The following is a 24,499-nucleotide window of genomic DNA, read 5'->3' on the forward strand; positions in this document are numbered from 1 at the left end:
GATTCTTCCTTGTATTCAATTGGATATCTTCTGAGTCATCTTCCACCTAGATTTTATCTACTGTTCCATCACTTCTTCATTCCCAACTAGCTGGTGAACTGCAGGGCTGAATGAGTACCTTCAGAGAGAAGCAATTTAGGAATCTTTATGTCAACCACTGGACAGGGCATTGACAGAAGTATCAGTCATGCTAGATATGCACTCTCATCCATATATCTTACTTACTCTTATAATTAAGTTGCAGTCACTTTATCAAAGAAATGACACTCCATATCATTCAAGCACCATAGCACTAGGATTTGTATAACCATTGTCAACTAAGTGAGGGCTCTTGAATGTTTGTGTGTGTTTGGGATTGTAACAAGCTGGTTTTGGCCTGCAGAATGCTTCTGGAGATGGGTGTGGAAAACGGGGTGCACAGACACCCCAGGAGACAAAAAAACAGGCGAAAACAGTCCGTTTTTTTCACCTCTCCCTCCAGAAGATAGATAAAGAGAGATAGGTAGATAGAGAGAGAGAGAGAGAAAGAGAAAGAAAGAGAGACAGACAGAGATTTCTCAAGCTCCTTGGGGTTGAGAAGAATTGCTGCAAAACTCTCATTCTTGCCACAGGGCCATTGTTTAGGTCATTTCAAAATGTTTGTCATTGTTTACTACCAAGAATGGGGAGAAATTATCCTTTAGTTTTCTGCATTCTCTGACAAAATTTGACAATGCAATTTGGGGGATTTTTAAAAAAGCTGTTGGTTATAGATAACTATTGGCCATTAGCATGTAGATTAACCAAGGAAGAGGAAACTTAAGATTTTTCTATGATATATTAGAAACACAGAAAAGGAAGGGACGATGCAAGGCGGAAAAATGAAAATCTGGGATTGATATTTGGCATTTGAAAGTTTTGGAGGACATTGACAAGACAGTAGGGAGGTCAATAACAAGAAGAATAACAGGGAAGGAAGCCAGTTTATGAAGCCTCTCTTTATAGAGAATTGATCACATTCCAAAATGATTCTTGTACTTAATGTACAGTGTTGAGAATCTTAACATATTTATATTCTAAAATGCACCCATAATATCTTTCCAACTTGGTATTACTATTTCCAGTAGGTATAGATTCACCATTGTTGCTCATATATATTTGGTGTATATATGAGGATGTTTGTTTGTTTGTTTGTTTGTTTGTTTAATTATTTAATTATTAGACTTATATACCGCTTCATAGGGCTTTCAGCCCTCTAAGCGGTTTACAAATTTTTTTAGCAAATTGAGTCAGCAACTTGCCCCCACAGTCCGGGTCCTCATTTCACCCACCTCGGAAGGATGGAAGGCTGAGTCGACCTTGAGCCGGTGAGATTTGAACCGCTGAACTGCGGATCACAGTCAGCTAAAGTGGCCTGCAGTACTGTACCCTAACCACTGCGCCACCTCGGCTCATTTTTGGAGGAAGTTTTTGATTTAAGTTTGTCTTGGTGTTATTTTACATTTTCTTGTTAAATCTAATCAATAAGCCTGTACCTGTAGTTGAAGGAGCCAGTGTAAATTTATGATTGTAGTTTGATAACATTTTTTCCAGACAATATAAAGCAACCTACAAACACAGCCAAAACGATGAAGCTGAGTGATGGAGGGAAGGGAGAAGCTTTTCAGCTAACGCAGGAACAACAATGGTTGATACAGGAAGACTCTCCAAACCAGAAACTTTGGGATGAAGTTCTTAAATCTCTTAAAGAAGGACCAGTATGTTTTTATTTAACTAGTGTTCTGCATGGTTTCCTTTTAATGTCATGCCACTGGATTTTCAACAACAAGAACTTTGTTATATCTGCAACTTTTCTGGAAAGTACCCCCCATCATCCAGAGTGCATGAGGAGCTGTAGAAAGTGAAAACACAATTTGGCTAATATGTAGTGTACTTATTAAAATAGAAAACGTATTTCAAATGCTATATTCCAGGCCTGAAAAGAAGTCTGGGTTAATATAGAAATAATACTATTTTATGAAGAGATTGACAGCGCTTCAGTATTTGACTTAATTGTTTTTCCCTTATCCTATCCTAGAATTTTTTGAAGAAACTGGAACAATCCTTTATGTGTGTTTGCTGCCAGGAGCTGGTTTATCAGCCAGTGACCACAGAGTGCCTGCACAATGTCTGTAAAGTAAGTGTCTCATGGATCATTTTCACATTGCCTTACTGAAATTTGTAAAAGAAAATAAACTAATGTTTTAAAGGAGAAAGAAAAATTCTGTGCTGCTGTTAAGTTAAGCATATGCAATAAGTCAATGAATATTATTATTTAGTTCAAACAGTAAGATTATATGGATCAGATATATCCATGATCTTGTTTATAGCAATATGTTTCATAGTGTAGTTGTGGTAGCCTATTACAGCAAATGAAACAATGAAGACTCTTGTGGAATGGTACAATCCAATATTGTACTACAATGTAAGATTCTTTTGGACAAGACAATTTGATCAGACCTTATGCTATAATAAATTGAGTAATTTTAAGTGTTAAAAATACCACTTAAAATTACTTAATTCATTATTGTTAAAAATAATTTTTTGTAAGTCTTCAGTGTTTTTATATAGTTTCCAAAATAGAAAATAATTCAGGCATGATTTTAAATTATAATTACATTTATGAAATCATCTTTTGACTGTTTTAATGAAAACAATATATACTTTCTACATACGTTTGTAGACAGTGTTCAGTTGAATAAGTTAAATGCTTCCAAATCCTAGATGAAGATTAGTTATATTTATCTGATACCATATTTCCCCAAAAATAAAACCTAAGCAACAACAACAACAAAAAAGCCCTAGCCTGATTTTTTTTAATGGGCTCATAATATAAACCCTATCCAAAAAATAAGCCCCCATTAAGGTTGTCACCTACTTGGGTGGGTGGGCATTGCCAGCACCAGAGGCTGCAAGGCTGCAGAGGTCAATGGTGTTCGTCAACAGCTGCAGCCCATGCAGCGCAGATGAATTGATTACCTGTCCAAGCAGCAGACAGACACTGGGGGGGGGGGGGGCACAGAATCAGGATGCGCCGCAGGAAAGCCAACAGTTGGTGGGCTGGAGGAGGCAGCCACAGGAGGCCATTTGCATGGTGACACCGACAGCAGACAAAGGCAGAGGCACAGGGAGGGAGGCAAGTGATCCCAATGTGCCATGCGGTCGAAAGGCAAGCCAAGAGATGGTGGGATGGAGCGGACCGCTGGCCATGGGAGGTTCATCTTCGCATGGTGGCACTGGCATCAGATGGAAGCAAAATTTTGAAGGGGGTGGGGAAAGCAGGTGATTTTTACCACTCAGGCCACAGGCAGGCTGAGAGATGTGAAGATGAGCTCACCAAACCCACATTCTGTATCTTAACCATAGCCTGCTCAGAATTGTTTCAAACATAGAATATTCTGCATCTGAATATTGCTGTAGTCTCTAAGTAATGTATCTGTCTTGTGACCTGGATTTTAATATATGTATGTTTCCCATGACTTTAGAGCTGTTTACAGCGCTCTTTCAGAGCTGAAGTCTTCACCTGTCCTGCTTGCCGACATGACCTTGGGAAGGGATACACCATGGTTCCCAACAAGATACTGCAGACACTACTTGATCAGTTCTTCCCTGGTTATAGCAAAGGACGATGATATGTATTTGTAACCTTATTCTCCAAATGACTGAATAAACAAAAAAAAGAAACCATCTAGGAAAACAGTGGACCAGCCAGCTTAAGGGAATTCATATTTACTATCACATTGTGAAGCCGCTAATTCAACCCTCTTTCCCATTTAGCAATCTGTTGTGTAGTAACAATTTCAAATTCCCAACTTCCTTTTCACAAAGGTAGTTTTGAACAGATGGCCATTAGTTTGTATGCAGGAATAAAGGCTTTTCTTGGCTCTGGACATGGTAGTAGCAGGTCTTCAGTTGTTTTTATAACTACCTCAAATGGATAAAACAAATTTGGGGGAAAGTTTAACAACACATCTAATGAAGTTTAGCTACACACTGCCTCCTGAGCATTAGTTTTGCCTGGTCCATGCAATTTGATTTTGCAACAAGAAAACAGTACATAAAAAGCCAGTTTTATCACAGAACATCAAATGCTGTGGTGTGCATAATTCTTTATTGTGTTTCCCCTCCTGCTGTCTTTCTTACTCTTTTTGCAACAACAAGCTTTTAGTCTATTTTTGTGAGCGTTATTGTGCTCTCGTATCTTCTGCAAGTTGACTACTAAGGACTGAGAATAATATGAATGCATTGTTGCTGTTGATGTAAAGTGATTTGTGTTTTTTGCACTTAGAGGGTTTTCAAGACACTCTTAATTGTGTAAAAACTATTTCATATAAAACAAGCCACTTTTGTATTAGGTAAAATTGTTTGCTTTTAGTAGGTCTTGTATTAGTGGCAATACATCTTATACAGCATTGAAAGCAGTGCTAGCTTGGAGAGGGCTCAAATTGCTTCATATTGTGATCTGAAATTTTATATACAGTATATTCCCCACCCCTGAATATACTTATTAAATATTTTATGATTCATAAAGTGTTGATTGTTTGCATTTTACACCCATAACATGATAGCAAGTAATTTCCTGAAATAGTGTTTGTATATATTACATAAAATTCCATTTGAAATTTTGATAAATGGGCTTAGTAAACCTGAAGTTTACATTAGTCCTTTGGGCATTTGCCTTGCAGAGTTATATATTTTAAAATACATTTTTATAAGACTTTCATTCTGAGGAGATTACATTTTCATATCAACTTTTGATTATAGATAACTATAATTATTGATATCAGAACAAATATGTTTGAGTACTTACATACTATTTTAACATATACATAGTTGTTTGTGCATTGTTTGAGTGGGGAAGCTGGTATTATCCCTTTATTACAAATTGAGACTGAAGCTTTTTGATTTCAACTCTGTTTTAGATATGGTACTGAACATTGGATTCACATTATTTAACTAGTTTTACTTTACATTCCAGTCTTTTTCCTTTAGCAGAAAGAAAGTAGAATTAAAATAGGATAGTTTAAAAAATGAGTGTTGAATTCACATGTAACACTGTCAGAATGTTTAACTTAACAGGTTAAAGCCATAGTGACCTACTTTACATGTAATACTAAGTAAAACAGAAATCATTATGGATGAACTGGACCAATATCAAAACTCAGGTTGGTTTATATTATACTTAAGTCAATCAGCCAGGATAACAAAACTATAAACATGACTTATTTGAATTATTCACAGATTAAATGAACCAGAATTTTTCAGCTGTGATAGTAATAAGTGTCTAGTTAGATAAAAATTGAAATGAAAGCTTTCCTGTTTCTCTCTCGGATACACAAATATTGACTTTGCTATGTCAGCCAATGGCTTTTTTAGTCATAAGAGTTTGTAAATTTGCAGCTAAAGTAGGATAAGAAAGCAAAGTTTCATAAATGGTTTTAGCTTTTCTCCCAGCAATAACAGTCTCCTGAGTGATGAGACAGCTGTGAGGTGATTAAAAGCTTTGGGGCTTCAGTCATGACTAGTGAGTATATCTTCAGCCCAGATAAAGGGTTAACAATATTATGCCCTGGAAACCTGTAGCCTGCCTATACTGGATTCTGAGCCCCATATGTCTTACCAATTGAACCTCCGTGATGAGGAATAATATTGGGAGAGTCAATTTTACAACTTTTATCTAGAAAACCAGTTTCATGCTGATTAAGAATCCTTGCTTATTTTGTAAAGATAGTTAATCACAAACTGATTGAAACCCAAGTCATGTATTATGGACATACCGGTAAACACACATGAGGTTATGCCGTTTGCACAAATATTAAAACTGTAAGTTAGCATTGTGTTTAAACCAAACCAGTTAATTTTAATGGGATATGGAAATATTCAGTGGCCAATTTCTAATATATTAAATAATGAACAAGCTATAATATTCTGGTTCACCTAAACTGTAAACAATGAATCAACAATCTCGCACAATTCTGCTGTCTCTTATCACAAAATTTAAAATGTCAAATTTTCTGGAATTTAAATAACTTCCTTTGAGGTGGCTGGAAATTTGTGAACTTTTGGATGAATTAAGTGTTGGGATTTTCATGCAAGATTTCAGAACTTTTTCTGAAATGAAATAATTTTGGGAGGAGGGCAGTAGCCTTTTTCTGCTGACATAAGTCATGGCCTAGGAGGCACAACAACCAGCTTTCTGCATCACACTAAGCATAAACAAAGCACAACTTCTTTTTGGCTTGTGCAAGACCTTACTATGTCTGTTTCAATGTACAGAGCTACTTTGGTCTAGTCAAGGCGCCAGACTAGAAACTGGTTTGAGGCCCACTTTAAGCATGAAAGCTGGTTGGATGATTTTGGGCCAGTCTCTCTCAGCCCAACTCATCTCACAGGATTGTTGTGGCGAAAATAAAGAGGAGAAAAGAGTATTAGGTATATTTACCACTTTGAGTTATTTTAAAAAATAATAAAGGTGGAATATTAAAAAATATATACAGGTATATCTTTCCTAAATTAGCTATCCTGTGCTAAAGTTAGCCAAAAGAATAACCAAATAGTGCTAATTAGTTAACCACTAATAAAATGTTGATCATTTTTCTGATACATTAGTACAGTTTGCTCTGTTACAGAGTAACATAATTTATTCCAAGTTCATTTGCTGTAAAATTACAACCTCCAGGTCTACTGAAGCGTTAAAAGGAGACTTTCCCTTCATAAATACTTCGTTGCTAGCGTTATCATATGTAGGAGGCACTTTATCATTTCATTTCCTATCCCTGCAAGCTTTTCTGAAACCAGAGGTGATAAGCACCACACTAAATGGGGTGTTTTGTAGTTCTTTTTAAGCAGTTCTTGAGGCAATTTTCATAGTGGTCAGCTTGCCATCAATGTCTTCAAATTGGAATTCTCTTTTGACAATTGTGGGCATCTCTTTGTTCAATGTGAGATAGCTTTTAAAAGTTATGTGCTTTTGATGTGTGCTGTAAAGGATGTACTCTCATCCTTTAATTTCAAATAATAAATTCAGATTGTTGCACTTGCATTTAATTGCTGTAGCATATTGTAATTGATTGAACTCATAACTACTGTGATAGCACTGTCCCATATCAGGCCACATTAAGCCAAGATTTATAGGAAGTCATATTCTGAGAAGTGTCTGACCTGCGTGTGTCTGTGTGTTTGTCTTTCATTGGTTATGCCTTAAGCCAGTGTACAGAACTGTGACAACTGTGACTCGGAATTAAGTCTTGCACTGAATGCGTTAAGTCAGTTTTACAGAAAAGGCTGACTGATTAAGAAATATTCAGCAATGATTAGCCTAAAAGAGAACAGAGCTTTCTCATTTGCCAAACAATGTGCCCTTTAAATACCTGTATTAGAACAAAATGTATTAGAAAGCTTAATGCTAGCAATCCTGCGGGCAACCTTTGGTTCTCATAAGTGTAATCATTTAAGCCCTAGCAAAATCTCTCAAAGTGCCTCATTTATGGTGGGGTAGATGAGATCACAAATGCTGCCGAGCAAGTGTCCCGTGCTACTTGGCTAGCATTATAGTCCGTATTGTGAAGAAAGTGATCTGTTTTTTGCCAAACAGATTGAAATCAAACTTCAAAGTCAGCTAGTTTTTAATTGGAACATTAACAAGAGGAAATTTTAAAAATATCAGTTCTAGGACATATAATTATAAACAACAAAGATGCATTGCCATAATCTAACTAGAGTGTGGTACATTTTTTTAAAAAAAGCCACCTGCATTCGACCATATCAAACTCTGTTAATGGTTGTCCATGACTTCATTTCATACAAAATGAATAGTAACTCCATTTTACCTTAGCCCAAATACAAAGGAAATACCTTATAAAACTATGTCCTAAAAAAATTGGGGTTAATCCTGTATCACAGAGCATTTGGGCGAGCAGGTGCATAGTCATGACACTGTTTAAAAAGTGTACTGTATTGCTTTTGTTCATACAGTCCAATGCTTATTATTAAATCACAGAAAAGCAGCCCTGATAGAAAAGAGGGGCTTAATCAAGGGCACTTCAGCATGGATTGACATGGAAACTGTATCAAATCAATTGCCGCTTAATAAAAGTATTTACAAATAGCTGCATAGAAATGTAATTAACAGCATGGAGTTTTCAAAAATATACACTGTATATAAAATATGCTAACCGGGCTGAAGATTTCACCTGTCTTCACAGAGTGCTACAAATACAGCAAGAAAAATTAAGCCCAGTGATCTGAAAGGTAATTCAAAGGGTAGAAAGAAGCTGGTCCTAAGATGATGCTCTCTTCTGCTCGGCAAAAGGAGACTCATAGGCCTCCATTGGTGGGCAGGTACAGATCAGATGCTGGTCCCCATAGATGTCATCAATTCTGGCAATTGTAGGCCAAAACTTACTTTCAGGTTTCACAAATGGCTAAAGAAGAAGAAGGAGTATTTAGAAAAGCTATATGGTACAACATCTAAACTACAAAAAATGGTAATTACAATATGCTTATGTACATTTAAAAAAAGATAGGTGGTAAAGTGCATCAAGGAAAGCTTTCAAGGCAAGGTTTTGATTGTAAGCCCTTGATGGCGAACCTTTTTGTAAAGGCATGCCAAAAATTTGTGTGCATGTGCTATCACACGCATATGTGTGCCCACACCCACAATTCAATGTGCCCCACCCACCATGTGTGCAACACACATACACACACACACCCATGCAGGGGGGAGTTTTCACACCAGGCTCTGCAAGCTTTCTTGAAGTCTGGAGAGGGTGAAAATGGCCTCCCCTGGCCCTGCAGAAGACCTAAAATCAGCTAGCTGCGTGCTGGAGCTGACAGCTTGCGTGCTGGCAAATATGGCTCCATGTGCCACCTGTATCATGCCTCCCATAGGTTCGCCATCATGGCCCTACATGATTTGGAAAGATGCTAGCTGAATTCTTTTTCTTTTCTCCAAAGCAACTTTTTGGAAGTCATTCACTGACCAAGCCAGGAGCTTGAGAAATTTGAAGTTGTTCTACTCATTTTATAGACAGATTAGGTTACCCTGCATTCTGTGCTTCACCCCAGCACCCAAACATTCTGCTAGTGAAATTCGGCAGGACTTTTTTTTGTTGGTCCTCCAAAATAAGGATGGAAATGAAAGTGGGAAATCTCTGCAGGTAAACTTCCATTTTGAACCTTTATACCCCACCATAAATGATCCCAAGTTGCACTAGTGAAACAACCATTTAGCTGTTGAATTTCACACTGGGCTTCTTCAGAAGTCTTGGAGGGTGGAAGGGATGGGGCTGATGAACCACTTGCAGTTTCCCACTTAACACCTTCCAATTCCCCATCTCCCCACCACAATTAGCTATGTCTCTATATCTTTTTGTAACGTCACTGGCCTTCCACTTTAATTACTATGGCTCTCCTCTTAGTCAGGACAACCACTGTTCCTTGTTAAATGTTCCTTGTTTTGTCCCAAAGGTGCTTTTCAAAAGGCAATTGGACTTTCTTTGTTTTTTCCTTGGAGATAATTTTGCTTCATGTCCAAGAAGCTTCTTCAATTCTGAATTTCAGCAGAATTGAAGAAGCTTCTTGGATGAGAAGCGAAACATATTCAAGGAAAAAACAAAGGAAGATCAGTTGCCTTTTGAAAAGCACTTTTGAGATAACCATGACCTGGATGACAGAATCTCCATAGATGTTCCTTGTTTTGCTTTGGATATAATTTTCTTGTTGGTACAAAGGTTTTATCACATTCTTTTAGGAACTGAAATGTGAATAAATCAAAGCTAGTTCAAAACAAAACAGTTTACTTCTTTACTTGATTTCACTTCTTGTGGTGGAAACGAAGTCCTTTTCATCCAATACCTCCTCCCTTCAATGCAACACATACTGCTTTTGAACTTGCCAGTTTCCAAAGCAGTTAGTGAAAAGTAATTTCTCAAAAGTTGTTTTGAGGGGAAAAAAACCTGAGACTGATGAAAATTTACAGAATTGCTTTGGTTTTTCTTTAAGCACACTCAAGAATACTTGAGTAAATATTTCATTTTTCCAGTATGTATAGGAACATTGCTTCAAAACAGGGATGTCAGCAGTCTGAGCCACCGTAGATCAGACTCAAACAAAATATAAGCTATGCTATCCTTTTTTTGTTAAATTTGTACTATGTTCTACTGGGTTTTTTCTGGCCTAGAAACTTCCCCCATATACAGACCATCTGCTATATTCAATGCAAGAAAGGTGTCTGCATTTTTTTCATGCAGGTAACTTCTAGTGCATGTAGTGCTAAACTTGGATCATGATGGACATCTTTCAAGACAGAAGAAAAGTCATTCTCTTTCTCTATGGCAGTCCCAAATAAAATACTTTGAATGCAGTAAGGTAAACATGGCTTGTCTGGTTTATAAATACCCACTAGAGGGTGTGTGTGTGTTTTTTTGGCACATCTGATGGAACATTGTTGGCTTTTAAAAACTGACCAGAACATTTCTAATAAAATAATTGCTCAAATTATATTTGTAAAATAGTAACTCATTACTTACTAGTGGAAAAGCAGCCACTTCCCTAGAATATGGACGATCCCAGTTGGGTGCAGCCAGGCAGGCCAAGGTGTGTGGGGCCAACTAAGTTAAAGAAATATAGTTTAGAAAAACAAAGAAAAAGCCCCCACACATATTTTCTGTCAAATATTTCAATTGTGAACAAGGAGCATCTGGTAGAAGTCTCACACAATTAAAACCCTCCTGAACTTACCTTTAAGGGGTTAACTCTAGCATCCATCCTTCCTTCTTCTATATCAGCTACTTCTTGTCGAATACTGATCATGGCATCACAAAATCTGTCTAGTTCTGCTTTGTCTTCAGACTCGGTTGGTTCTATCATGAGGGTCCCTGCTACTGGCCAGGACATTGTTGGAGCGTGGAATCCTAGGAAATATGAATTCTAATTGTTCACCCGATGTTTAAAATAATGAACCTCAACAGTCATGAAACATCCCAACCATCTCCCCCTTCTAAATCAATCTCTGATCTAATCTGCTTTATAAAGACAATACAAAATAAAATAAATATATGCATTTCTGGATTTTGCTTAAAGCCATTTGTATATTCTCTACTTTCCTCTTGATGCAAAGAAAACCAGCAGCAGCCAGGAGTAGCTTTCTCCTTCTGTAGTCACCCTGCAGCAGCATTAAAAAAATCACATCTCTGCTGGTTGTGAAATATGGACCATTCAAAAAAGAAAGGAAGAAGAAGAAAAATCTCACCATAATCCTGAAGCCGCTTAGCAACATCCACAGCTTCAATATTTGCAGTTTTCTTAAACGGCCGAGTATCCAAAATAAATTCATGAGCTACATAACCTGTTTTGAAGTAAAGATTTAAACACATGAATCTCTTAGAATAAAATCGGAGTATAAGACAGAGGACCAGGAAGAGAGCAGTTCCCCCATTTTAGTGGGCTCTAGAGAGGTTGTCTTGCTGAGCAGTGAAGCAACTGCTGGAGATTGAATGAGGTTTCCTATTTGAGAGGATAGGGGTGGCTATTCAGGCTTTCCATAAAAGTTGTTCAAACTAAGCTTCCCTCATTCAGTTTGTTTCTTTCACTTTTACTATATGTCAACATGCCGGTACAATGGCTAACTTTGCTGGGCAGAAAGTATTTCCAGTGATGATACTTGCCTTTGGAGCCTCTAAAGAGGATTTTGTAGTGGTTCTCTAGTCGCTTTGCCATGTAGTTAGCATTCAATATCGCAATCTCAGAAGCATGTTTTAGACCTTTGCCTCCCATCATCTAAAGAAAAGGAAACATGAATGAAAACTGGGGGGAAACAAAGCCATATTCCTGACATAGATGATTAAACGTTACATATTAATTGTGGAATTATTACTATGCACATACTAAATGAATGCATTCTATTGATATTTATTCAGTATTTTGTTTATAAGCTGAGATGCCATCAGTGTGTGAATGGTTTTGGTGGCTTATACAAACTCAATAAATCAACCAGAACCATTCAGGAGTGGACAGCATATAAATTAATACTTTTTTGGAGATCTCATCCAAGAAATTAATTTGTTTAAGTTGAAATTTTTTAAAGTGAGGCTGTTTTTATCCATAATAACTTTTTGAAAGGTATAAATCATCTTGCCAAATCTGATTTGCCCCCGTTATTGCAGTTATTATTTATTGTCCTTTCTATCTATTTTGAAAGAATGGGGAAGTTTCTTGTAGCAACATCTCACTGCTGCACCTGGTAGAATACTGTTTACTCTTTCAGCATTTATTTAATCCCTTTAACTGGGGTTGTCTATGATGGGACTTAAAACCATCTGCAATTGTAGTATGATGGTTAAAGAGTTGGTCTTGGAATAGGAGAACAAGGTTCAAATCAACTCTCCAGCTTGGAAACTCACTGGATGACTTTGGGCCAGCTCAACTTATCTCATGGGTTTATTGTTATTGGGGAAAATAGGAGGACTATGTATGTCGCTGTGAGCTTCCACAAAGATGTGTGCTTCAAATCATTGTAGCACCTCTGATGCTTTTTTTGAATTATATGTGGGGGGCTGCAATGGGAAGGAGGGTTTGCAAGCCCCCTTGTGCAAATAGATTGGATAATTACTTCTGAATGCAATTTATACAATCTCTTCTCATACAGCCCTGCAGATACCTTCCAGCAGAGATCTGTTATCGTCAGTGTAAGAATCTACAGTACTAGTACAGAAGAAACAAGGAACAGAAATTATGGCCGTACCTTGATATAAACCCAGGAAATAGGCAAGATGGAACTGGATCCCCAAGGGGCAGCACTGATGGTGCCCAATGAGCTTGAATGTGCATCGTGTGGTGAGACAACGACAGGATGGCTGGGCAGGAAAGGAGCCAGGTGCATCTTCCTAAAAGCAAGAAAAGAACTTGAATCCAGCTTCCTTCCTACCGTAGCAACAACAGACATAGCACAATGTTTTAATTAGCTAGAACCGAAGGTCTGCTTAAATACATTTCATCCTGATCCTCTAAATCAAGGCAGGAAGAAAAAAAATCCTCTTGAATAGCATCCAGCTTTCTGCATTTCTATCTATACTAATGTTTGTCAACCCATTTAAAGATGAATGGATTTCTTGGTTGAGGACTGCTGGCTGAGGATTGCTGGGAGTTGTAGTCTATCCATCTTAAACTTGCCAAGGTTGAGAAACACTGATTTATATATAAGAATCATTAGCCAATTTCAATGGCCAATATGATTGGTTCCTAGAAAACAAGAGAGCCTCACTTATCAGATAAGGGGAGGAGTGCATATATTTTACTCACTGGATACCAATACTTATTTTAATACAGACATTTTTGATGAATACATGTAGGGGCAATGACATCTATCTCAATTTAGATTTTTCTTCCCAATAATGCTATTTTAGTTATATGGTAATTCTAGGTATGTATCTTATTCCCTAACGAGCGTTCTTAAAATTTCGGCTTTAAGGTCTATATGAAATTTTTAAAAATAAAAATACATGCTCTTATCACAAGAAGTAGACACTAACACTCCAATTGGTCCCATGCCAGGTCCTCCTCCACCATGAGGAATGCAAAATGTTTTGTGAAGATTTAAGTGAGAAACATCTGACCCATAGTCTCCAGGGCGGCACAGGCCAACCTGTCAGAGAAAGGAAAGAAAAATGTTCCCAATCCAAAATCTAGATGTTAAAAGATTTAGAGAATGGGGGAGACAGGGATGGGGGACACTACATAATCTGGCTTGCATAGGCATCTGCTGGTTGTGAGCCAAAAAAGTCAAGACAGCAACTATGATGGTAATACTCCCCGTTTTGAAAATGTGGAGAAATTTGATTGCACCAATAGAAGAGAATATTTGTAGCTCAAGTTGAATTCCGGGGTCCTTGGTGTTCACTGAGTTTGGTTGTTTTCTTGCAGATGTTTCATTACCCAACTAGCTAGTATCATCAGGGCTAGAAGAGAGTGAGGCTCTAGCACTGACAATGATACTTAGATGGTAATTAAATATCTGCAAGATACCAAAATTTGCACCATTGGTGGCTGCCATATGGATTTTGTTTTCTTTCTGACAAACATAAAAATGGATGCAACATTGCTCATACCATAGTGATTTCCATTTTGACGTTTTTGATAATACCCTTCAGTTAGTCCTGCTGGCTTGTCAAATGCTGTGAGCCTACTCTTCTTCTCTGGCTAATCTCACAAGCATCTTCTTTTTTTTTAACTTTATGAAGTAAAGTAATTTTACTTCGTGGGCTGCTCTGATTTTGGAATGTGGTTTCTCTCCCAGTCTGGTAGCCAACTGATATACATTGTGAAATATTTTTATGTGTTTCCATCACATGTTAGCTTGTTATCTTGTTTTTCAGTGGAACTGAACGATTAAACATAGGGAGCGGTCTATTGCTTTCTCCACACCACAATGTCTCATTATGTATTTCTTCACTCATCCTTTTTTGAAACTATAAAGATCCAAATATTACTCTTTTCCCATATGGATGCCGTTCTATAAAATTTTTCATGTCAAAATTATGAATAACTAGTGTGAAAGTGATCCAAGATTTCAGTCAGGAACAGGTATCCAGGACTACAGAGTTACTGAATATGAGAAATCAGTCATATCCGTGAATTTCGATGCTCCCACTGCCAAAATCCCATGCATCAAGAGTCTCATTATGTTGACCATTTCTAAGTCAAACATTTGGACATGTCTCAACCATTTCCTAGGATTTTTAAAAAAATATTATTGAATACATGAACTAAAAGGATTTGCCTTTGTTTTTTCTCACCTGAGCATTCATATTTGCTCCATCTAAATAAACTTGCCCTCCATGTTTGTGAATCAGATCACATACATCACTGATCTGCTCTTCAAAGACACCATTAGTGGAAGGATATGTGATCATGATAGCCGCTAGATTTTCTTTGTGCTTATCTACCTACAAAAAGAAAGGGAAAAAAGATCAATAGTGTGACATATCTGAGTGATAAAAACAAGATTCTTCCTTCTCCTCACATGGAGCATTACAAAATTTTAAGACAAATAAAATCTGTCTCTTATTGGTTTGGCATTAAAAGCATAAAAGGCCTATTGAGTCAGATTTGGTCATTTCATTTGGTCTCAGCAACTTCATCAAGCAGCAGTTCTCAGAAAAGATTTCCACCTTTTCCTGTAACTCAACATTTCTCAACCTTGGCAACTTTAAGATGAGCAAACTGCAACTCCCAGAATTCCCCCAGGCAGCATCCCTGGCTGTGGAATTCTGGCAGTTGAAGTCCATTCATCTTAAAGTTGCCAAGGTTGGGAAACCACACTGAAGATGATCATACTTCTACCCACAGAGTAAATAATTCTATCTGGTACCTGAAATTTTTCATAACTATTTACTCTTTTATGCTAGAGCCACGGTGGCACAATGGTTAGAGTGCAGTATTGCAGGCTACTTCTGCTGCCTGCCTGCTGCCTGCAATATGGCAGTTCAAATCTCACCAGGCTCAAAGTTGACTCAGCCTTCCATCCTTCCGTGGTGGGTAAAATGAGGACCCAGATTGTTTGGGGCAATATGCTGACTCTGTAAACTGCTTAGAGAGAGCTGTAAAACTCTGTGAAGCAGTATACAGTGGAACATCCGGTCATGACCATAATCTGTTCCAGGACTTCGGTCAGCACCCGATTTGGTCATGACTGGAAGCAAGACTGACTGTGCATGCGTGCACACACAAAAAAGGCATGGAAGGGGAAATTACTGCGGTAGGGAAAATCGTGGATGTAATTGGTTGCCACCTGAGGATGAACAGAGTGAAACATTTAGGAAATTTTTTTGGTTGGCACTCGATTTGATCGTGGTCAGAAGTGTTTGTGATCCCAGGTTCCACTGTATAAATGCTATTGCTATTTTCACTTATATTCAGTTTTGTGTTAATAAAAAGAGGGGAATAGGAAATAGGCCACAAAACCAGACACATCCGCAGTATTGTTTCTCAAACAAAAAATATTTCAAAAATAGTCAAAAAGTAGGTGTCATAAAAACATTTAAAAAGACAAATTTTCTCTTTTGTTTTTTCTAAACATTCATAATTTATAATAGAGGAATGTATTAGGAGAGGGAGCAACAAACTAACCATTGCTTTCAGATGGCTCACATCAATGCTTCCATTTTTATCTACTTCTATTGGCTGGATCTTCATCCCTGCCATTTGAGCACTTGCTGGGTTGGTACCATGAGCTGATTTAGGAATAAGGCAGACCTTTAGGAAGAAAACATGTAAAATTAATAGATTGTCATGAACTGAATGCATGAGATGTAATTACAGGGTGTAACATTGTTAAATCTTGAAGCTGCCTGATTAATTCCAGCTTGATTATATTATAGGCTAAACACATTGAAAATATTGATCTAAGCAGTAATATATTTCCCTTTAGGCCAAGTATGAATGAGAACATGGCCGCTGGGAGAGGTAAATTATGCTTATAGCTTTGCATTAATTGTCAATCAAATAACAAGTATAATGAAAGACAGACAAAAAGACTACAAACAATACCCAACCGTGGGATCTGGCAGAGTGAGAGCTGTGAACCATAAACACAAAGCTTTTGATGTGACCCAGCATAACAGATATAGTGCACTTACTGACCTTAATGGGGACACTAAAGAGACAGGTCAAGATAGTTGTGATAATGATGACTCAAATAAGCAGGGGATCGTGGTCCAAAATGAAGAACTTGCTTCAGAAAGGCGAAATGGTATCACACGTGTCATACAAGAAGAGCAAGGTATGCAAAAAGAGAAGTCACCTTCTGGTTGGTGATTCAATCATAAGGGATGTAAATTTAGGAAAGGATATGGAGGTTTTAAAAGAGGTCAAGTGTCTGCCAGGTGGTACTGTCAGCAGAGACAAGAGGCATATTCTTAAGATAGTCAAGAATGTAAGAAAGGACTGTGATGTTGAAGCTATTATACATCTTACTGCATTGGAATACTGCATTCAGTTTTGGTCGCCACGATATAGAAAAGATGTGGAGATTCTAGAAAGAGTACTGAGAAGAGCAGCAAAGATGATTAGGAAACTGGAGATTAAAACATCTGAAGAACGGTTGCAGAAACTGGGTATGTCTAGTTTAATGAAAAGAAGGACTAGGGGAGACATGTTAGCAGTGTTCCAATATCTCAGGGGTTGCCACAAAGAAGGAGTCAAACTATGAAACTAATCAAGGAGAGAAGCAACTTAGAACTGAGGAGAAATTTCCTGACAGTTAGAACGGTTAATCAGTGGAACAGCTTGCCTCCAGAAGTTGTGAATGCCCCAACACTGGAAGTCTTTAAGAAGATATTGGATAGCCATTTGTCTGGAACGGTATAGGGTTTCCTCCCTGGGGAGGGGGTTGGACTAGAAGACCTCCAAGGTCCCTTCCAACTCTGCTATTTTATTGTATAATACGTATCTTATGACTAGTATTTCTTCACAAGGAAGTAATTTATATTAAACTCTCCAACTTGGGAGCAAAGCTATTATCAGATACAAAATCAATAGCAATAGCAATAGCAGTAGACTTATATACCGCTTCATAGGGCTTTCAGCCCTCTCTAAGCGGTTTACAGAGAGTCAGCATATTGCCCCCAACAATCTGGGTCCTCATTTTACCCACCTCGGAAGGATGGAAGGCTGAGTCAACCCTGAGCCGGTGAGATTTGAACCGCTGAACTGCTGATCTAGCAGTAGCCTGCAGTGCTGCATTTAACCACTGCGCCACCTTGGCTCTTGACATGATTCCCTCCCTCAGTGATTAAAAACAATCACAATAGAAAACTCTTTAGATTGCCCATCTGAGCATCAATGGCTTGACTTTGATTTTAACCTAACTTTTGCTTTAAGGTTGCTAATCAGCTAGTGAATACAAGACTGTTTACTTGATACAGGAGGAAGTATCTTTTTAAGAGCATCTTTGTTAGCAGCAATGAGCCAGTTTGATGCAGTGGTTAAAGCAACAGGCTAGAAACTGGGAAACAATAAGTTCTAGTTCTGCCTTAGGCACAAATATTAATATAAACCCTTGCATGAGCAGAATATAAAATATTGTGTCTCCTGGTCCCCTCCTCCATTTATTTCAGGAGGAAATGGAAAAGATAATCGTGTTTGTTCAGTCTGACAAAAACCAAAACAAAAAACACAGTGTACATTCTGTGGAATTTTTGCAGAATGATTAGTGTAACTAAAGGAGGAAAAGGCATTTAGAAGCATATAGAAAATAGTGCAAGTGTATAAAGGCTAGCGAAAGGAGGCAGATTATCTCACCTAGCAACCAGCAAACTGTGCGAATGACAAACAACCCATAGAGCTTACATTGGACACAGCCAGGCTAATTAAGTCTGTTTCTACTGAAAAACAAGCTGCCATTCCAAACATAATTAGCTACATAGGAGACAGGAAATCAAAAGTTAGATAAAAGTACACTTTTTACTTACACTTCGCTGCCATTCTCCTTTTGCATTTAAATAAGCCTTGATTGCAGCTAGCCCAGCATATTCACCTTGAGCTCCACTGCAAAGAAACAAAGCTTATTACAACACTTTTTAGTGTTTAGTGTTTTAGTGTCAATCAACATCCCGATTTAAAATTCTGTTAAACAGGTTTAATCATCTCCAAAATAAAAAATACTGGAATACATCATTCCATGCAGAGAAGGAGGATTAAATGATACCAAATACCAACACTTTTAAATTCATGTTGCAAACCTAAGTTGCTAAAGCAGATTAACATTTTTTCCCTAAGTCTTCGCCACTACTGAATTAAAGGTGTATCTGCCCATCTTTGACACAGCACAAATCACTAATGTGTGGTTCCCACTGGCTGAGCACAGCCTATCTCTATGGCATCTGTTCTGTATCACTGCCAAAGGGAGGTGTTCTGATTTGTGGATGTGTTATACATTTATAAACAAATGGTCTGGAAGATGTGGGGTGATGACACACTGAAAGGGGACAGCACCATAACCAGAAAACTAATCAGAGCATGAATTTTGCCTTTGTCTTTTGACTAGTTTGCATGTCTTCCCTTCACAACCTCTTCTGGCTGGCTCCCAAGTTAAAATAATGTAAAAATAAAGAAATATATGGCAGGGCAGAAATAGCCCCAGAGAAGAAGGAGGCACTTCCTGCAATGATTATGAAATTAGCTAGACCCTGGACAGCTGGATAACACAAGCCCAAAGCATCTATTGGACTGGTAGACAAGTGATTGGAACTGAGAAATATAAGAAAATGATAAACAAGGCACAAAAGTCTGGTTGAGTATGTATTTGAATCTTGAATACTGCAATGAAGAAAAGCAGCTCAGACATTTTCCAAGCATATATTCATTCAGAAATCAGGTTGCTGCTACTGAAGTCCTAAGCATTTAAGATAAAATATTTTATTTCCATTTCCATTATCTAAACCCAAACCAATCTGTACTTCACTGTAACCTGATACATATCTTCAATGTTAAAAATGTCTATTTCACTATGTGTACACATGGCCCAAGAGTTATGTTCCATTTATCATATATAAATAATGCAGCTGCACCAGGAGTTCTTATTCCACAGATAACTGAGAAAGGAAATTACTACATGAAAAAACAAAATGAAGTTTCAAATCTGTACAAACTGCAGTGGGTCAAACAAAATTGCTTCTACCTGTTAGGCTGGAACGAAATCTTGTCGTAGCCTGTGATTTCACACAGATCCTTCTCAAGTTCCTTAAAAAGTTGCTGGTATCCTTGACTTTGATCCAGGGGAACAAAAGGATGTATATTGGCAAATTCCTTCCATGTGATAGGCTTCAAAACAGACATAGATACATAGATGAGCCCAGAGAAAGAAAAGGAAAAAGGAAAAAATCAAACATATCTGTGTTAAAAATATATGTAAATAAATTATAGGAAGCACATGAAATGCAACTCTAAGCTGACATAAAGTGTGGCTATTCATTGGAAAATCTGATATAACACTTTTTAAATGTGATTGTCAACTGGAGTGGACTACTTCTATAGTACTTTGTTTCTTTATACAAGGAATAGACATATTTGCTACAGCTCAGAAAATGAAATCAGTATACATTTTCTAAAGTAACTAGAAGAATTATATCTTCAGGCATTTAGTTTAGTTTAACCATGAAATATTTTATCCTCCTCATCTGACCTGCAATAGCAAAAGTCATAGTGTGTAATAATTCCTTGGTGGATGTAGAGAGCAAGGAAAATGACCTTGATGGAGATACAAGCTCCATTACCACAGCAATGCCCTCAGTTCACAACAGATAATATTTGGAAGAGATTCAGGTAGATGTCTCCCTAATTCAGTGTAAGAAGAGGGAGATGGTATGGCATAAAGAGACTTGCAAAACTGATGTCAACTCCACTGCATAGACCAAACCAGGTAATCAACTTTGCTAAAGAAGATTAAAACTACTTTTATTGAGATTGGTTATAATAACAGAATCTTGCTCATCTGATTGTTCTGTACAATGATCCTATGAGCAAGCCAAATTCAATTATTAATATCCACCTAAACTAACTGAGCCTGTTCACAAGATCAAAACTTCCTTGACTTCACCAAAATGTAATTCTATATTGTTCTTTTTTAGAGAAACAGATTGCAATCGACCCCAAAATCTTTTGAGTTTATTTAATGTTCACAAAAATGATTGAGTAGTTATCTGAAATGTATTCAATAAAAATAATACATTAATTTAAACAACTTACCATAAGTTCTGATGAGCTATTCAGCTTCATTGTACAGGATCCCTAAAGAAAGAAAACACACCATCAGAATTTTATTCAAGAAAACTAACAGCTATATTTTTTCTCCTTTTCAATTTATACTTACCAAAGGAATCATGCTGTGAACAAGAGAAATATCTTTGTTTTCTAATCTTTTCATATATCGGACAATGTTTGTTTCAGAGTGATAGCTGCAGAGACAAAAAAAAATACATGAACAACCAAGGTAATAATAATAGCTGAACTCTATTTATGCCTCCAAGTCATCTGTTAGATCAATAATAAATTCTTCCTCTTAGTAATAGTCAATATTTGCTCATTTTTCCAGGCTGACTATATATGTTGATGAAACATTTGTATTTAAATTAACATACAGATAAAAGGTATACCCTAGTACAATCATAAAGCATTTTGCTTTAGTTGTGTGTTGTTATTAATTGGTCAAATTAGACAATTTCCCTTCAAAAACTTAGTACAACAAGATTCCTAAAATGCAAACTTAGTAGCTTAATATTTTAACTTGCCAGCATTGCTTTTCTGGAATATCACATACCTCATTTTCATCTTTGTATTACTTTATCAACCAACAAGAGACCAAAAAAATTCCAAAAAGTTTTACAAACCTGTTAAATACTTGGTGTGTTAGGAATGTTGATGTTCTCTTAAACTGAGTAGCAAAAATGCCTTTTGTTTCTTCATCCATATTCTCTGCAACTAATTCCTTTCAAACATAAAAGAAACAGTCAATCTCTTTTCTCCTCTCAGAATTAATTTGGTTTTCATTCTTGGATAGTAACTATTTTTTTGGAGTGGGGGGAACTGTCCCTTCAGTGGTTTGGCTGAGATTGCATTTATCTTTGTATAATCTATTATGAAGTAAAATATGCTCAGTTCAGAAACAGGATTATTTACTTTCAAAAGAAATTGAGTTTCAATCTGCAAGTATACCTTCTTAGTTGTTATCTTAGTCTGAAGTGCAACTGGAAACTGTTGCACACAATGAGATATTTGAGGATATTATTTATAACTTTTTGATTTCAAAAGGGTAAAATTTCACAGAGATTGTGAAGGCTCAAAATTGTGAAGTTATGGATAGTGTTAAAATTTGGGAATGATGCAAGTTGCATTATTGAACTTCCCTTCACATTGCTGAAAGTTTAAAATATTTTCCCAGTACCTTCTGTGATATTGGTGAATGGATGAGAATCCAGGCATTACTATTGACATTATGGACTGAGTGATGTTCTATGTTGGTATGTTATTTAGTTTTCTAATCAGTGATATACTTACAGCTGAAGATTCACAACCAAAAATCCACAGTAGATCATCTAGGTCTTTTTCATTTACAGTTTCATCAAGAGAAACTCCAAGCTATTGACAGTTGAAAGAAAGAAAGGACACAACTTCTAAGTTCATCAATGCAAGCGTTTCAATATGTTCTATCAATGAGCTACACTGAAAGAATATCAGAATATATAATCTGAATGACATAATCTGAATGACATTTATTAATACCCCCTATGTATAGTGTTCTAATAATTACTATGAACATCAACAATTTAAAAATGTTGTTTCTGGAATGTTCTTTCTTCTAACACACATTCAGTGGCTGTTTACTGAGCTTCCCTTATGAAACAACGATTGAGTTTTTTAGAGCACTGATGATGTTACCTAGAATAGTAATGAAATGTCTACAAGAAAACCACCATCCTCAGAGAGCACTAAAGGCCTCAGAGTTTCTTAGATTTTTTTAAAAAATTTTATTCTCTTTAAAGAGAAAATGATAATGGATAAACGCATTAGAACCACTTCTGAGTATCCTCAAGCTGCCACTTACCGTGCCGTCAGAGTAAATCCGAAAGTTTATCTGTCTCTGGGCTGCCCTTTGCAAGACCTCTTCGATGTCACACCCACACTGGATTTTCAAGGTATCAAAATATAGGTCATGTTGGAGTTGATGACCTGCTCTCTTCAGACCTAACAAACACAAACCCATTCAGATGTTATACACAATTGTGTTCAATATGTCTTTCGTTTTTTATAATTTGAAGCTGAGTCCTAGTCCTGCCTTATGCATAAAAGCCAGCTGGGTGATGTTGGACCAGTCTCTTTCTCTCTCTCAGCTTAACTCATCTCACAGGGTTGTCGTTGAGAAATTAAGAAAGGAAGGAATATTTGGCATGTTCACGGCCTTGATATTTATAAAGATAATAAAAGGTGGTATGTAAACAAATAAATATGGCTGCTATTGGCAACTATGTTGGCACTATTGGTGACTGACTCTTCATATTACTAGACTTGGATCAAATTATTCTAAGTTGTTTTACAAATCTATTTTAGGAATCATTACACTTTACAATGTCAAGAAAAGAAACTGTGGTGGCACAGTGGTTAGAATGCAGTATTGCAGTCTATTCTGACCAACTCGAGGTTGACTCAGCCTTCCACCCTTCTGAGGTTGGTGAAATGAGGACCCAGATTGTTGGGGACAATATGTTGACATTGTAAATTGCTCAGAGAGTGTTTTAAGCACCTCAGAGTGGTATATAATTCTAAGTGCCATTGGTATTGCTATTTACAGTGTAGCCTTGGGAGTTTATTCAAATTCCTCAACATTAAAGTTGTTCCTTTTGGACAGGGTATTGCTATGTTTGAAGGGTCACTCACCTTCTGCCAAGATTAGAGTAGCATTGTGGACTCTCTTGGCAATGTACTTTAATCCATTTGCACCATGATAAACTCCAAACATGGCAGCCATGTTAGCCAGAAGGGCCTAAGAAGCAGGAATTGGGATTAAATAAATTTATGTGTATAAACATGAGGCAACTGAGATACTACATCATGTAGACTTGGAATAACTTTATTGCCACTTTAAATGTACACTAATCACATACATTAAAATGAAATTTCATTGCATACAACTCTCAAAGGATCACCACCTCAAATATATACTACATAAACATGATTCTAGTTCAGATGTATAATCAAGGATTGAAGAAAAACCCACCTGCGCCGTACAGATATTGCTGGTAGCTTTATCTCTCCTGATGTGCTGTTCTCTGGTTTGCAGCGCAAGCCGGTATACTTCTTTTCCATTAGCATCTCTTGAAACATGCACAAAGGAAAAAATATATGACTTTTTTCAATTTAAATAGACAAAGTCTATTTGATTTTGTTAACAAAAAAATACTTCCAGTGTTGGGGCATTCATAACTTCTGGAGGCAAGCTGTTCTATAGAACAATTAATCAGTGGAATAGCTTGCCTCCAGAAGTTGTGAATACCCCAACACTGGAAGTCTTTAAGAAGATGTTGGATAGCCATTTGTCTGAAACGGTATAGGGTTTCCTACCTGGGCAGGGGGTTGGACTAGAAGATCTCCAAGGTCCCTTCCAACTCTGCTATTGTATTGTATTGTATTGTATTTTAAATGATTAATAATATTTTGGTAAAATAAAACATATAGTAAAATGAATAATTTGGAATATGAAACTCTCTAAATTATTCCTGAATCAAGGCAGTTTTCTTTTGTTATCACCTGATGCAATACTATGGTTTGACAAATTGCATGTTTATGAAACAAGGCACTGCAAAGAGGCTACTCAGCTATGCCATCATGGACAATGTAATCCTCAATTCAAACTAAGAATTCCTAACTTCTTTTAGTACAAGTACCAGATCCGGGATACATAGATTTACATAGAATTGCCGCTAGATGGCAG

General features: G+C 37.1%; 2 protein-coding genes across 2 annotated transcripts in view; one reads left to right on the forward strand and one right to left on the reverse strand.

Moving 5' to 3' along the window:
* The window catches only part of UHRF2 (ubiquitin like with PHD and ring finger domains 2), an 87,709-nt gene extending 80,646 nt beyond the window's left edge, over positions 1 to 7,063 (forward strand). Inside the window, exons 14-16 of the mRNA XM_087716059.1 lie at positions 1,573 to 1,736; positions 2,057 to 2,155; positions 3,504 to 7,063. Coding sequence (XP_087572185.1) covers positions 1,573 to 1,736; positions 2,057 to 2,155; positions 3,504 to 3,650 — 410 coding nt within the window. The 3' untranslated portion in view covers positions 3,651 to 7,063. The remainder of the gene's footprint in view (positions 1 to 1,572; positions 1,737 to 2,056; positions 2,156 to 3,503) is intronic.
* A 562-nt stretch (positions 7,064 to 7,625) lies between these two features.
* Positions 7,626 to 24,499, reverse strand: part of GLDC (glycine decarboxylase) — a 39,257-nt gene continuing 22,383 nt past the window's right edge. Inside the window, exons 8-25 of the mRNA XM_087716058.1 lie at positions 23,786 to 23,882; positions 23,446 to 23,551; positions 22,616 to 22,755; positions 22,069 to 22,149; positions 21,402 to 21,499; positions 20,885 to 20,969; positions 20,761 to 20,802; positions 19,694 to 19,836; positions 18,486 to 18,561; positions 16,144 to 16,269; positions 14,811 to 14,960; positions 13,548 to 13,660; positions 12,761 to 12,902; positions 11,685 to 11,796; positions 11,270 to 11,365; positions 10,759 to 10,931; positions 10,548 to 10,628; positions 7,626 to 8,441 (exon numbers count right to left, since the gene is read on the reverse strand). Coding sequence (XP_087572184.1) covers positions 8,298 to 8,441; positions 10,548 to 10,628; positions 10,759 to 10,931; positions 11,270 to 11,365; positions 11,685 to 11,796; positions 12,761 to 12,902; positions 13,548 to 13,660; positions 14,811 to 14,960; positions 16,144 to 16,269; positions 18,486 to 18,561; positions 19,694 to 19,836; positions 20,761 to 20,802; positions 20,885 to 20,969; positions 21,402 to 21,499; positions 22,069 to 22,149; positions 22,616 to 22,755; positions 23,446 to 23,551; positions 23,786 to 23,882 — 2,005 coding nt within the window. The 3' untranslated portion in view covers positions 7,626 to 8,297. The remainder of the gene's footprint in view (positions 8,442 to 10,547; positions 10,629 to 10,758; positions 10,932 to 11,269; positions 11,366 to 11,684; positions 11,797 to 12,760; positions 12,903 to 13,547; positions 13,661 to 14,810; positions 14,961 to 16,143; positions 16,270 to 18,485; positions 18,562 to 19,693; positions 19,837 to 20,760; positions 20,803 to 20,884; positions 20,970 to 21,401; positions 21,500 to 22,068; positions 22,150 to 22,615; positions 22,756 to 23,445; positions 23,552 to 23,785; positions 23,883 to 24,499) is intronic.

This window comes from Thamnophis sirtalis, unplaced genomic scaffold (genome assembly GCF_051295495.1).
Source record: "Thamnophis sirtalis isolate CommonGarterSnake01/CBP01778 unplaced genomic scaffold, rThaSir2_p1.2 scaffold_5, whole genome shotgun sequence".
NCBI lineage: Eukaryota > Metazoa > Chordata > Lepidosauria > Squamata > Natricidae > Thamnophis > Thamnophis sirtalis.